Raw genomic sequence first — 12,210 nt, 5'->3', positions numbered from 1 at the left:
CTTGGGTGCAGGGGCTCAGCTGGGCTCTGCGGGCCGTGGGGCAGCAGCTCAGGGCGCTGAGGGATCGCTTCCTTCCCCTCATACCAAGCCGTGTGATCCCGAAGCAAAATGCCCCGGATCCAAATCAGCAGGGTCGGGTGGGCCTGGGGGTCCCCCAGAAACAGGAGCTGCTCCTGCAGCACTTCCATAACGTGCCCGTTCGCTGAAACAGCTCCAGATGCCGAGGGCTCGGCTGCAGACGGCCACGGTGAGGTCGTGGGTGTGGGGCTGCCCTCTGCAGCTGCTCTGCTGTGTGGCTCCCTGACAGAGATACTGCAAAAGGAGCATCCCCTGCCTCGTGCTGCCGCTTTACAGAGCACCTGGTTTCCTGGGGAAGAGACACAGCATTACAGTGCATTTATACCACATGAACTACTTTTATAATGCCTGCACTTGAGGGAATATCTAACCGTAGCCATACCTGTTTGGGTATTCCTCTGCATGGAAACCCTGCAGCTTCTATCCTGGCTGACTCTGGGGCTGTCTTGCAGAACCCATTTAGTCTGTCTAGACAAGTACGATGAAGAGTGAAGTGCCCAGAGCTGTGAATGATTACAGCCTGGATATCTCGGCAGCACTACGTTTGTTGTAGAGCACTGACAGGCAGTGTGCTCTAATTCTGGGCTGCCCTTGGGTCCTTGGTTATCAAATACGCAGAAAATATCCAGCAATGCATGCAAGTCTGTTGCATGCAAGAGCAAGGGAAGAAGAATTCAGCCATCCCTTCATCTCACAGGTGCATGGGAGAAATACCACTGAGAGTTTAACCAGAGAATGAAAAATCCACGAGCACCAAAACCAATGAGATAGTGGGTGTGAGTGGGAAGAGGACAGAGGGTGCATACCTTCATCTCCTCTTCTGTAGGGCAGCACAGATATTTCTGTAGTATTTGTGTGGCTCTTAGAGATCCTTAAATAGAAAACACAGACGAAAAAGCAGCATTATTTATGAGCACAGAATGAAATCCTTAGGATAGAAGACAAACTATGGGTAATGCATGTCCTTAATACATATTCATAGCAGAACGTATGAAAGAGAGCAGGCTTTAACATAAAACAAAATCAAGAGGGAAGTGGATGTGTAAGTGCTTGGAAATAATCTGCAAGCATCTGTCTCCATCTTAGGTGGTTAATGACCTTTACAATTCCAGTCTTTAATACCACAAACCTTTCTGCCCATGGGTTGTCCATCTGCCCAGGCCAGCAGCCCATGGGAAGTCACAAGGCAGACTGAGGTGAGGTGCCCTGCAGCAATAAGCCCCCATGCTTTCAGCCTGCAGGTAGTCTGTCCTCCCGAGTGAATCTCAGGAGGTTTCCTGGGAACGACTCATTTTCAGAGACCACACAAATCATCTGTTTCAGAGTCACAGGCATATGCTGGAGACGTTACGCATAAATACTATTGGGATATGGCAGCAGGAGGCTTTTATCTGACTGTGTGGATGGGAACACACCGAGATCTGACTCAGCGTTTTGTTGCCACAGATTGAAAAGGGCTCCAGCTCCCCGTGGGCACAAGCATGGGGCAGAATCAGACCAGGGGTGCATTTCCTCTGTGAGCAGAGCAGATTCGGAGAGCTGCTAAGAATCCCCAAATCCCCCTTCAGCCTCCAGTTGTTCCTTTCCAGGTCTGAACCTGGCAAAATGCATCTATTCTGACCTTGGCAGCTGAGCCCAGTGGGTAGGCAAAGCCTCAGGCTGGGTGAGGACTGCAACCAGGTCGTTGAGGGAGGAGAGGAACAGCGGGGACATTATTTGCACTGGGGTTAAATCCTTGCACACGTCCACTGTCCTCTGTCCCACTGTGCTGGATTTGCCCATTGGGCATCCATTCTGTGCTGTCAGCAAATGTTGATAAAACTGCTCTCAGGTCATTTCTGTTATATCAGGAAGGTGAGAACGCTCTGCGAGTGGCAGCAGCAGATATCAACTGCAAATCTCAGGAAAAGAGCTATTAGAGCAACTAGGGTGTGCTGATAATTAGCTAACGCTTGTTCTGTTTGCTCTGGGCTCTTCATTGCTGCTGACCGGCTATGAATCTTCTGCTCTCTCACTGCCTGTTTACAGTACAGCACCTAACTCAAGCCATTAATCAGTTTTAACAGTCTCTGCTAATGCCTCTCTGACACCCAAGCAGCCCAGTTAAAGGAGTCTGTCTCTCAATACTGCACAATAGCCAAGAGGGGAGAACACCTGAATCAGAGAGAAACACCTTACAAGCAGGCTTAGAAAATGAACAGCTTTACAACGGCCAACCTGTATCCATAGATGCCCCTTTTCTAGGCTGCATAATGCTGGTTCTCTGCACACCAGACCATCTCTGTTGGCCATCCCATCATGGATGAACTCGTGCTGTATGGCACTGCCTTGGCTTTCCAGAGTTATGCTGTCAGCCCCAAGCATACCTGTCCAAGCAAGCAATGTCAATATAATAAGAGAATGAATGACATAGATGTGAATTTCAAATAGAATAATTCATAGGTAATTTCCAATTACAGAGAATAATTTATAGGCACCTGATTTGCAAAGGGAATAATTTACGATTAACCTGAATTGCACATGAAAGCATTTGCAGGTTAGTGTGACAGTGGGGGTCTGTGGGCTGTGAGTGCTCAGGCTGGATATTTAGGGAATGCCCACAGTTTTGGAAAAAAGTAAACATTAACAAATGGCTGCAAGTGGGAATAACAAAGTTCAGATTGGAAATAGGATTTTTTTTCCCTGATAGTTAAAAAAAAGAGAGAATGCCATGAGTGGAGACCCTCGCTTGCAGCAAATTATTGTTGTAACTTTGCTTAAAGGATTTCCTCAAGTGCAACCAGAAGTCAATGGCCTTTTAAATAAGAGTTACTTTCTCCTCAGGGCTTGCTAATCAGATCCTATGGCTTGTCATTGGCCAAGACATCAAATGAATTGCTGCTTGCTCTAAAGACATAACATCTCCTTCCTAAATACCTGGAATGCATATGGAGGCACTGGTGCTTCCAGTTCTGCATCACTGCCTTGGTGTCTTAAAACTGCTGGAAAATGAATGCCCTTTGCAGCTGAAGTGCCATTCCCTCTGGAAGGACCACGCTGGAGCATTATAGCAGCCCCAAAACAAGAGCTAAAAAATTACAAAGCCCTTCCACACCAGTTAATGAAAACAGCGCATCCATCTATTAGATCAAGCACAGATACCATCTTCTACAGTCAGCATTGCGAAAGAATCTGCTGAAGATGCCCATAACATTTTTCTGAAGCACTGATTTTCTGCAATGAAGTACTCCAGAAATGCTTGTTAAACAGAAGCAATGGTGCTGGATTTGGTGAATGCAATGGGTTGCTGCTGTTCTCTTGGAAGCAAAACTGGTGTCCAAGAGAAGGAGGCACACAGTGCTCCAGACTGCAAGTGAGTTCCTGCCCTTGAGCTTCCCAAGCACCAAAGTGTAATCTTGGACATCCTCGTGCATCATGGGTGCTCACAAAATGCCCATGCTTATTGCTGGGGATGTCTGGTGCAGTGTGAATGTCTCCTTTTAGGAAGCATTGGGAAACAATGTCTGTCCATAGCTTTGGGTGCACGCTGCATTTCATGAGAGAGCCCGGGGGAACGTAGGCTAAGAGACTGCCCCCATTGTGTTCCTTACTGCATTCATCCACTCTTTGCTGCTTCCCATTTGGAAAAATCCATTCATTCTCTAAGCAGCTCCTCTCACATCCCCACGTACTCGCAGGCAGCGCTGATGTAAGCGGCTCCTGCTTCTCAGAAACCTTTGGCAAGATCACCACCAACCCAGGCTGAGCGCAGAGCTGGGCTTCCTGCTGAGCAGCAGGCAGGGCTCACACAGCACAGCAGTGCTAACGTTGCTCATGCTTTCCCAGTGTCAGTTCTGAGTATGGTGGGGAAAAGGATGCTTGCATTTCGAGTTTGTGCAGGATGAGTGTTGCCTCAGACTACAGCAGGGTCAAGATTCAACTCCTGATGACTTCAGTAGGGTCAGAATCTCCCTTCAATTCAAACTTCCAAATCTTAAATTTGGAAGTAAGTCAGAAGCCAAGAGATTTATTTGGGTGACAGAGTACAAAATAATCCCACGTGTAGTCTTGTTGCAAAAACAACACGGACACTTTTTGGGCAATCAGAAGAGGTAGCTGAGAAAGCATCAGAGATTTTGTCTCCAGAATTCCATTGGTTTCAGGCCCTTGTACTACTTCAGATCCCACTGTGCTCCTGCTGTCAGGCTTTAATGCCAGCAGAATACAAAGCTTGCAAAAATAAAAGCAAGCTTTTTACCTGCTCCCTCTCCTCTGGGATATACCCTCAGCTCCATAGAAGATCACACAAAACAAGTCTTTTCTAAGGGCTGCTTAAACAGACAACTATCTTCCCAAGGGTTAGATGTAAAGAAACTCAATTTTAAAGGGCTGCCACCTTTATCTTATGGTGAAACTATCACAGACATCTCACTGTAACCGAGGAAAACATCTGGCTCACGTTGGTACTCTTATTTGAATATTGAATTCAAGGCTATGTCTCTGTCCCCAGGGGGACCTGGTGACTGCTGAGCTAAATTACAGATTAACCAGTTCCTCCTAAAAATACTGTACCTCTCTTCTTTTTTCCCCTCTCATTGCACAGTGCTGTTACAAAGTGATGACCAGCAGCTGATACACGCTCTTATCCACACAGGTTTCTTTTAAACCAGTATTAACTCACCTCACAGAAAATAATCCTTCTTCCTAGAACGTTTGTTTGCGTACCTACCTGTGCGTTTCCATCCTGCTGTACACAGGTGGAGCACTTACCTGTACAAAGCAGCTTTTCCCAAAACACAGCTGCTAAATACTTGGGTTCCACTTGGCACTTCTGCTCTTCTTTCCCACCACGGACAGGAGCACTGCCTTTCAGCACCGTATAAGGGCTAACACAGCCAGAGGTTCCACACCCGACCTTAAACTGGAGCATCAGTAAATAAACAGATAAACCCAACCATCTGATTTAACCCAGACCTCTGCTCGCAGTACGGGGGCCGCGCATTCTCGAGCACCACCTGCTGGTGCACAAACCGGTGATGCTCATGAAGATGCAGGCCGTCCCATGACAGCTTCTCTCTCACATTTCAGGACACCCGGCCGGTGCTGAGCACAGCCTGCAGGCTCACGCTAAGATCCCACAGCTGGAAGCCCGTGGCAACCAGATCTGAGAGCTGAGCTCTGCCAGATCCCCAACGGCCCGTGGGCCTCTCCGCAATGCTGCAGTGCAAACACACTCAGGAGTTCAGCTTCGGGCCCCGGGCTCTGAAGGATGCATTGATCTCCACCAACCCTGCTCTGCAGGAGCTCTATGCCAAGGTTTTCTCCAGGGCAGAAAAGCTGTTCCTTTCTGAAGCCTACAACCCACAGAGGACGCTTTTCTGCACGCTGCTCATCCGGACAGCTTTCGATTGGCTCCTCAGCCACCCCGATGCCCCCGAGGACTTTGAAACCTTCTACCATGCCATGCTGAGGAGAAAGCAGAGCTTCTGCAGAAAGCACATCTACCTGCAGCCTATTGGTAAGGCATCCACACTGAGCAACCCAGCAAGGCACAAGGCGGGGGGTGGGGGCGAAGGACGACGACCCAACTCTATTGCCATCCTTCCTTTCTGCCAAGAAGGCAAGAAATATTTCATACAAGGAAAGCTAAGTCCAAAACAGCAAAGGTTCTATTGTACCCCCAGTGCAGAGTCAGGAGTCATGATGACTACCAACAATACAGCTCCCCAGAAAATACCACGGGTGCCCTTGGGTGAGATTTGATATGAATACATATGCATAGATACATATATACATATCTGTATGTATGCATATGTAAAACAATGCTGGATAACGCAGCATTTTGGGAGCTCCATCCATGCCAACTCCCAGACAACAAGCAGCCCCCTGGCTCCACCCAGGTTAACCTTTCTGCACTGCTCAGCTCAAAGATAGCCTTCCTGCTCTGCAATGAGACCCTGCTTCCTCATGGTGACCCTCTGACAGAGCCCCCTCCTCTTCTCCACACCCACAAAACCATCTAGGGATGACTGCCCCATCCCAGAGCTAGCAATTAGCTTCAAAACAAGCCTGCCTTGGGGCCAGACCCACGGGACCCCCCAGAGCTCCTGGTTCACTCTGGCCTTGGGGTGCTGACACCACAGCTTTCTCCCTAGACCTGACCGAAGGGCCTGCGGGACCCTCACTGCTGGATTCCCTTCAGAGCTGCGTGGAGTCTTTCTTCCTGGGGCTCCGTGTGAAGTGCCTTCCTTCCATCCCCATCTCATCAATTCACTGCTGCTACCGCCACAGCCAGGACTCAGACAGAGTGCAGCTTCATGCAGGTGAGGGTCTGAGTATGTGGTGATAAGGCCCTCCATGGGGAAATGCCTGACATCACCCTTCATCAGGGAGGGAGAAGGGAGAAATCTTGACTCTGGGGAAAACCCAGAACTCTGAGGCTGGAAGCAGGAATGAAAAGCAAAGAGACTTCCATCATGTTTTCCTCTGCTGTTTGTATTTTTTTCTGTGCTGTTCTGTTCAGATCCAGCACTGTTGCTCTCATGTGGGCTGAGCTCTCCCACAGTCTGTCCAGAGCCAAAGTAAATCCATGGGCTGGGTGATGCACAGGGGAGTTCTGAAGCCTTTCACATTTGGAAATCTGCTCCTGTGTGGCTCTTGCACGTCTTCCAAGGATGCTTCAATTTAATGGGCATCTCTCCTGTTTGTCCAGATGGGATCCTGAACTTCCTGAAGAACAACAAGCCCATGGATGCTCTGTGTGTCCTCGGGCTCACTTTGTTGGACCTGTACCCATGTGAGACCTGGAGCTTCACGTTCAGCAAATTCCTGCCAGGACAAGGTGAGACTGGAGTCTGATGATGTCCCAGCACAGCGTTTGGATCAGGCAGCGCTGCATAAACATCATCCCTAATTTTTTTTTCACTGCCTGATGAGCTGGGTTTTTCCAACTTAAAATTAAGGGACTCATAGTGAGTAGTGATCCAGGGACACTATTTTAGGCAGAGGCAGCCAAAGCACTGCAAACCTTGGAAGCATGTCTTTTTGCACCAGTACAGGCATGCTGAACTGGGGAAAAGCCACAAGCACCGATGCCTACCCTCTGTACTCTTCTCTTTACAGAAGTGGGTGTCTGCAGCTTCGCCAGATTTTCTGGGGATTTCCCCCAGGCCAGCTGTAGCAGCTTGAACCCACTCACAAAGAAAGAACAGTTAAGTGATGTCAGCAAGGAGAGCCGAGAGCGGACCTTGCCATTCAGTGCCCAAGAGATGGTCCAGTGCTGTAAGGTAGGACCAGTGCTCTCCTGCACTCCCTATTTCTTGCTATCTGAGGTTCAGTACTTCAGGCCTGAGCATAACCTGCCTCTCAGCCCAGAGACTCTGCTCGTGTACGCCCATACTCCCAAGCACTTTGCATCTTGGTGCTCTATGGAGGCACCCCTCAACTCCCTGTGCCACCGGAGCAAACCGCAGTGCTGACTGCATGGAGAGGCAACAGGACTCGCAGCAATGCTGAGACAACTGATTTCTGTTTTCCCAACAGGTGACCTGTCACGAGATCTGCCACCTGATGGGCCTGGGGACGTGTCGCTGGCTGCAGTGCATCATGCAGGGCGCGCTGAGCCTGGATGAAGCCCTGCTGCGGCCCTTGGAGCCCTGCCCCATCTGCCTGCGCAAGCTGCAGCACGTCGTGGGCTTCAAGCTTGTCGAGCGCTACAGGGTGAGAGACAGCGCCACCAGCCAGGGGGCTACTCCCCAAATCCAGCATTAGCATGCTCAGTTTCTACGAGAGCAGGTCATGCCTCAAACAAGAGCTGTGATTTCAGTGTGGCCAGTGACCAACTCTCTAAGCAAGCTCTAGGGCTTCTGGCCAGTGACAAAGGCAGCGCAGCTGTTCTGCTATTGCTGTTCCCAAATTCAGGGTGGGCAGAGGTGAAGCCAGAGCAAGTTGTGGCCAGAGCAACAGCAGTTCCCATGTCCATGTTCTTTCTCATGTGCCAACGTGGTTTTCTCTGGGGCTGCTGATATCCCAGAGGAAATATTAGTGGGGAACTTTGCTGCAGTTCCTCAGCTTAGCAGTACAAGAAAGGATCCTCATGGACTACTTCCTAAAAAATGGATCTTTTTCTCCCACCTACAGAACTGCTAACACCACATACAGACACTGTCAGGAGCAGAGCTAACCTCCCATAGATCCAGAAAGGGATTTTCTGCCTCCGATGGCTAAAAAGCTGGGCTCAGTAGCCCAGTAGAATCACAGAATGGCCAGGGTTGGAAGGGACATCAAGGATCATGAATCTCCAACCCCCCTGCCACATGCAGGGCCATCAACCTCCCCATTTAATACTAGACCAGGCTGCCCATGGCCCCATCCAACCTGGCCTTGAAAACCTTCTGGGACAGGGCATCCACAGCCTCTCTGGGCAGCGTATTCCAGCACTCACTACTCTCACATTAAATCATCCTGACATCCAAACTAAATCTTCCCTCCTTCAACTTAAAACCATTTCCCCTTGTCCTGCTGTTATCTACCCTTTCAAAGAGTTGAACAGCAAGAAGGATATAAGTAATCTCACTGTTCTCACTCTGCATCCTACCTCCTCCTTCATTATTATTTCTGTCTGGCAAACATCATGTTCACAGACAGGATTTTCCCCTGCTGCCTGCTTTAAAGTCTGTGGTTATATCTGTAACGAGCAGAATGGGAATGGGGACAGCTCTGCTTCATTCAGCTTGGAAACAAAAACACAGAAACACAGCAGAGCACGTGGGGAAAACGCAAGTGTGTGGTTGTGCTGCTTTCCTCGTGGTGTGAGCTGCCTGTGACCATTCGGTGCCTGCAGCTCCCCAAATCACCCAGAGCACCAGGGCAATGGACTGCTTTATTTCAATGCCTGACCTTCCAGCACTATCTCCTCCCAGAAGAGAAGTGCTGTCTGCATTAAGCTCTTCTAGAAACGCTATTCCTTTACACCTGCAGCAAATACTGTAGGCAGCAGCAAACTCTGCTATACCCTGGCAGCAGCAAACTCAAACTCACACTCACAGAAAGCCCTCACTTGCCAAAGCTCACATCTGCTGCCTTGACAATGACAGCTCTGCGAGACGCAGCCTGCAATGATAGCTGTAAGAGGCTTTGCTTCTGCACTGAGGCAGGAGATAGTCGTGCCAGAGATTAATTCTACAGTTAACTGTGAATGGAGCAGAGAACATCTGAAGATGATATCAAATCTGAAAACCAAGCTCCTTGCAAAGTGCGATTTGGGAAGTTGTGGCTGGCCCAAGTGCAAGCTTGGAGTCACACCTCCCTTGCAGAATGAGCAAGCAGCAGCACCTGTCAGAGCAGAGCCAGACAGCCTCAGTGAGTGCAGGAAATGCCAGACACAAAGCTGCTGCTCCCCAGGAGCAGGTAATGCTGCTAACGGCTGCGACTGAGAGATTATGGGCAGCAGAGCACGTGGGACAGGAAACCAGTCCTTATGTAGGAGGATGAGCCCTTCCATTTATCTGAGTTACACTCAGAAACACACTCCATTTTGTCAGCTCAGCTGCTTACTCCACTACAGGCTGTCTTGAAAACTGAAAGCCAACCAATTCTCATTGCATTTCCCCACCACCACCACTTCCACCTGCTCCAACGTTTCACAGCATCCCAGGCTGTTCTGCACATAGTGCCTATACCAGTTTGCACTGTTTGCAGTGGCCACACCGAAACAAACCAACCAACCAACCAGAAAGCAACCAGCAGTGCTCAAGCTGCTCTGAGAGTTTGGATCAGCAGCACAGGGCAGCTGCACCTCCATCATGGTGTTAATGAGCTTTGCAAGCTCACTCACTGGGGCACGAAAGCTGGTTTACCTGCCTGCAGGTAAGCTAAGCTGTAGCATTATCCCTTTCTATTTACATGTGAGAACATAAAAAGAAGCTGCAGCTCTATGAACCCTTCATGTCTTGCAATCCATAAGCCACCAGAGGATGAGTGACAGGAAAGATTTTTGGCTTTTGGCAGTGTACTCAAGGCAATTATCCCCTGCTTTAAAGAATTCAAACATACTGTGGGAATGTCCTGGGAACGGTGCTAAGCAGCAGTTATGACTCTCTCTCAGACTTCCAGTCTTGGGAATTTTAGAAGGCATCGTAAAACCACAGAGTATTTGCAGCTTCCAAACAGCTCTGCTGTCGCCTTCCTCATCTGCTTCCTACTGCAGCTTCTGATGCCTTTGTGCTTTACACCCAGAAGGAAAGGCCCTTGGAGGTGGGATGAGGCAGGAGAAGAGCCATCCCTTCACATTTCTCCTTGCCCCAGAGGGAGGGGGCAGGGCAGACCAACTCAGCTGAAAGAGTCCATTTTCCTCTTGTATGAAATTCTTCCCTGAGGCTCCATGCACAGACTGCAACGAAACAGGGCCGATTTCTCCCACCCACTCAATTTGAGCTCTTTATCTTCTCTGTCATTTGCCTAAAGAGAAAGCAATAGAGAAGGAGAGGGGGCAGGGAGAAGGGGGATGCTCTTGTGCTCTGGCAGAAGACAGCTCTGTAAGACTTGGCATTTTGTGCCTGCTCCTCAACCACAACAGCACCAGGCTCTCTGGTGTCTATACAGACCCAGCACAGTGCTCAGTGCGCTGGGGCTGCAGCTGGACTTAAAGCCCAGTAGTTGTCACCTCTGCTTTTTCAAAGCAAATGCAGAGCTTTGCATCAACATCAGCTGGGAGTTGCAGCATGAAGATGGAGAAATAGACCACAAAAGCTGAAAAACACCCCAAAAACGCCAGTGCATGCCAACAAGGCAGACAGGGAAATCACCTTTTATCCAGCGATGACTGGAGCAGTGATTCATTCCCCACAGTGTAAGTGTGCCAGAAGCAACCCGCTGTAGTGTTTAATATTTAAAAAGGAAATTGTCTCAGACATTTTCCTTTCATTAGTTCTTTCCTGGAGCTCAGCCTTCCAACTTGTGCATTTCAGCTCGAGAGGGGAAGAGCTGTTCTTAGGAGCACAGGGCACATTACCACAGGATTTAACGGCACAGTGGAAGAGAATTCCTCAGCACCATCTCAGGAGCTTTTCCAGGGACATGGTTTCCTCTAACAAGGCCCTGATTTGGCTCTAGCAGAGATCACATACAGACAGGGGAGTTAATGTGCTCCATTCTCCTTTTACTGTCTTCAGTAATAGGACAGATTCAGTCTACATCTAAGACGTGGACACTGACCAGAATCATAGAATGGCCTGGGTTGCAAAGGAGCACAACACTCATCCAGTTCCAACCCCCTGCTGTGTGCAGGTCACCAACCAGCAAACCAGGCTGCCCAGAGCCACATCCAGCCTGGCTTTGAATGCCTGCAGGGATGGGGCATCCACAGCCTCCTTGGGCAACCTATGCCAGTGCCTCATCACCCTGTGTGAGAACAAAATACATGAAAAATAAATGAAAGCCCCCGCTGTGTAAAGGAACATTCTCCCAGTCACTGCATCTCAAGCTGGGCTACCTGAGATGCTTGTGCTTACCTGAAAATGTTGGGTGAGGTGCACCTATTTCTTCCCATTCTCTAAAATGAAACCTTTTCCCTTCCCTACGCAGAAGCTCTATGCTTGGACGCAGACCGTGCTGTCCACGTGGCCAAAGCAGGAGCCAGCAGACCTGTCAGCCTCAGAGGACATCCTTCCGCTCAGCTCGGACTCCGGGATGTGCTGTGAGAACGACTCCGAGGCCGTGACCTCCTTGTCGGAGCCGCTGACACCAGATGTGTGCAGCCAGGCGCTCTCCATCGGCCCAGAGCTGGAGCAGGACGAGCGGTCGTGCTCGCTGGCTGAGGTGCAGAATCAGCCCCAGCTGGCAGGGCCCAGCCAGCCTGCAGATGTCATTAAAGATTATGAGCTGTGGCTGGAGATGTGCATCGCTGCCCTGGAGAGAAACGTCTCTGAGGAGGAACTGGCTCGAGTAGACAAGGCTGTGGATGCTCTGGCTAGGTGGGACATGTTCACGGGACAGCTGCCCGCTATGAAGAAGGATCTGCCCTTTGTTAGGGACAACACTGGGCTACGGAAAGTTCTCGGAGACAAATTTTCCTCTTTGAGGAGGAAACTGAGTTCCAGAAAACTGTCCAAAGGGGAATCATCCCCTCATCGCTGGCGGTGGGAGGACAACTAG

The 12,210-nt window shown here is 49.7% G+C and overlaps 1 protein-coding gene across 3 annotated transcripts; it reads left to right on the top strand.

Moving 5' to 3' along the window:
• The first annotated feature begins 5,271 nt into the window (after window positions 1–5,271).
• AMZ1 (archaelysin family metallopeptidase 1) lies at window positions 5,272–12,210 on the top strand. Of its 3 annotated transcripts, none has more exons than XM_042828062.1 (6): window positions 5,272–5,575; window positions 6,213–6,380; window positions 6,770–6,898; window positions 7,180–7,343; window positions 7,669–7,776; window positions 11,641–12,210. In XM_042828062.1, exons 1-6 carry the CDS (start codon window positions 5,272–5,274, stop codon window positions 12,208–12,210), a joined length of 1,443 nt encoding a protein of 480 aa, XP_042683996.1. The 3 variants fall into 3 exon arrangements, with proteins under 3 accessions (XP_042683996.1, XP_042683995.1, XP_042683997.1); XM_042828061.1 differs by having other exon boundaries at window positions 7,600–7,776; XM_042828063.1 differs by lacking the exons at window positions 7,180–7,343; window positions 11,641–12,210 and having other exon boundaries at window positions 7,600–7,688.

Source organism: Centrocercus urophasianus, unplaced genomic scaffold (genome assembly GCF_019232065.1).
Source record: "Centrocercus urophasianus isolate 14NV4802_14NV808 unplaced genomic scaffold, USGS_Curo_1.0 seq_29, whole genome shotgun sequence".
In the NCBI taxonomy this organism is placed as follows: Eukaryota; Metazoa; Chordata; class Aves; order Galliformes; family Phasianidae; genus Centrocercus; species Centrocercus urophasianus.
Note: the sequence above shows the minus strand (reverse complement) of the source record. Positions and strands in the feature narration are given on the sequence as shown.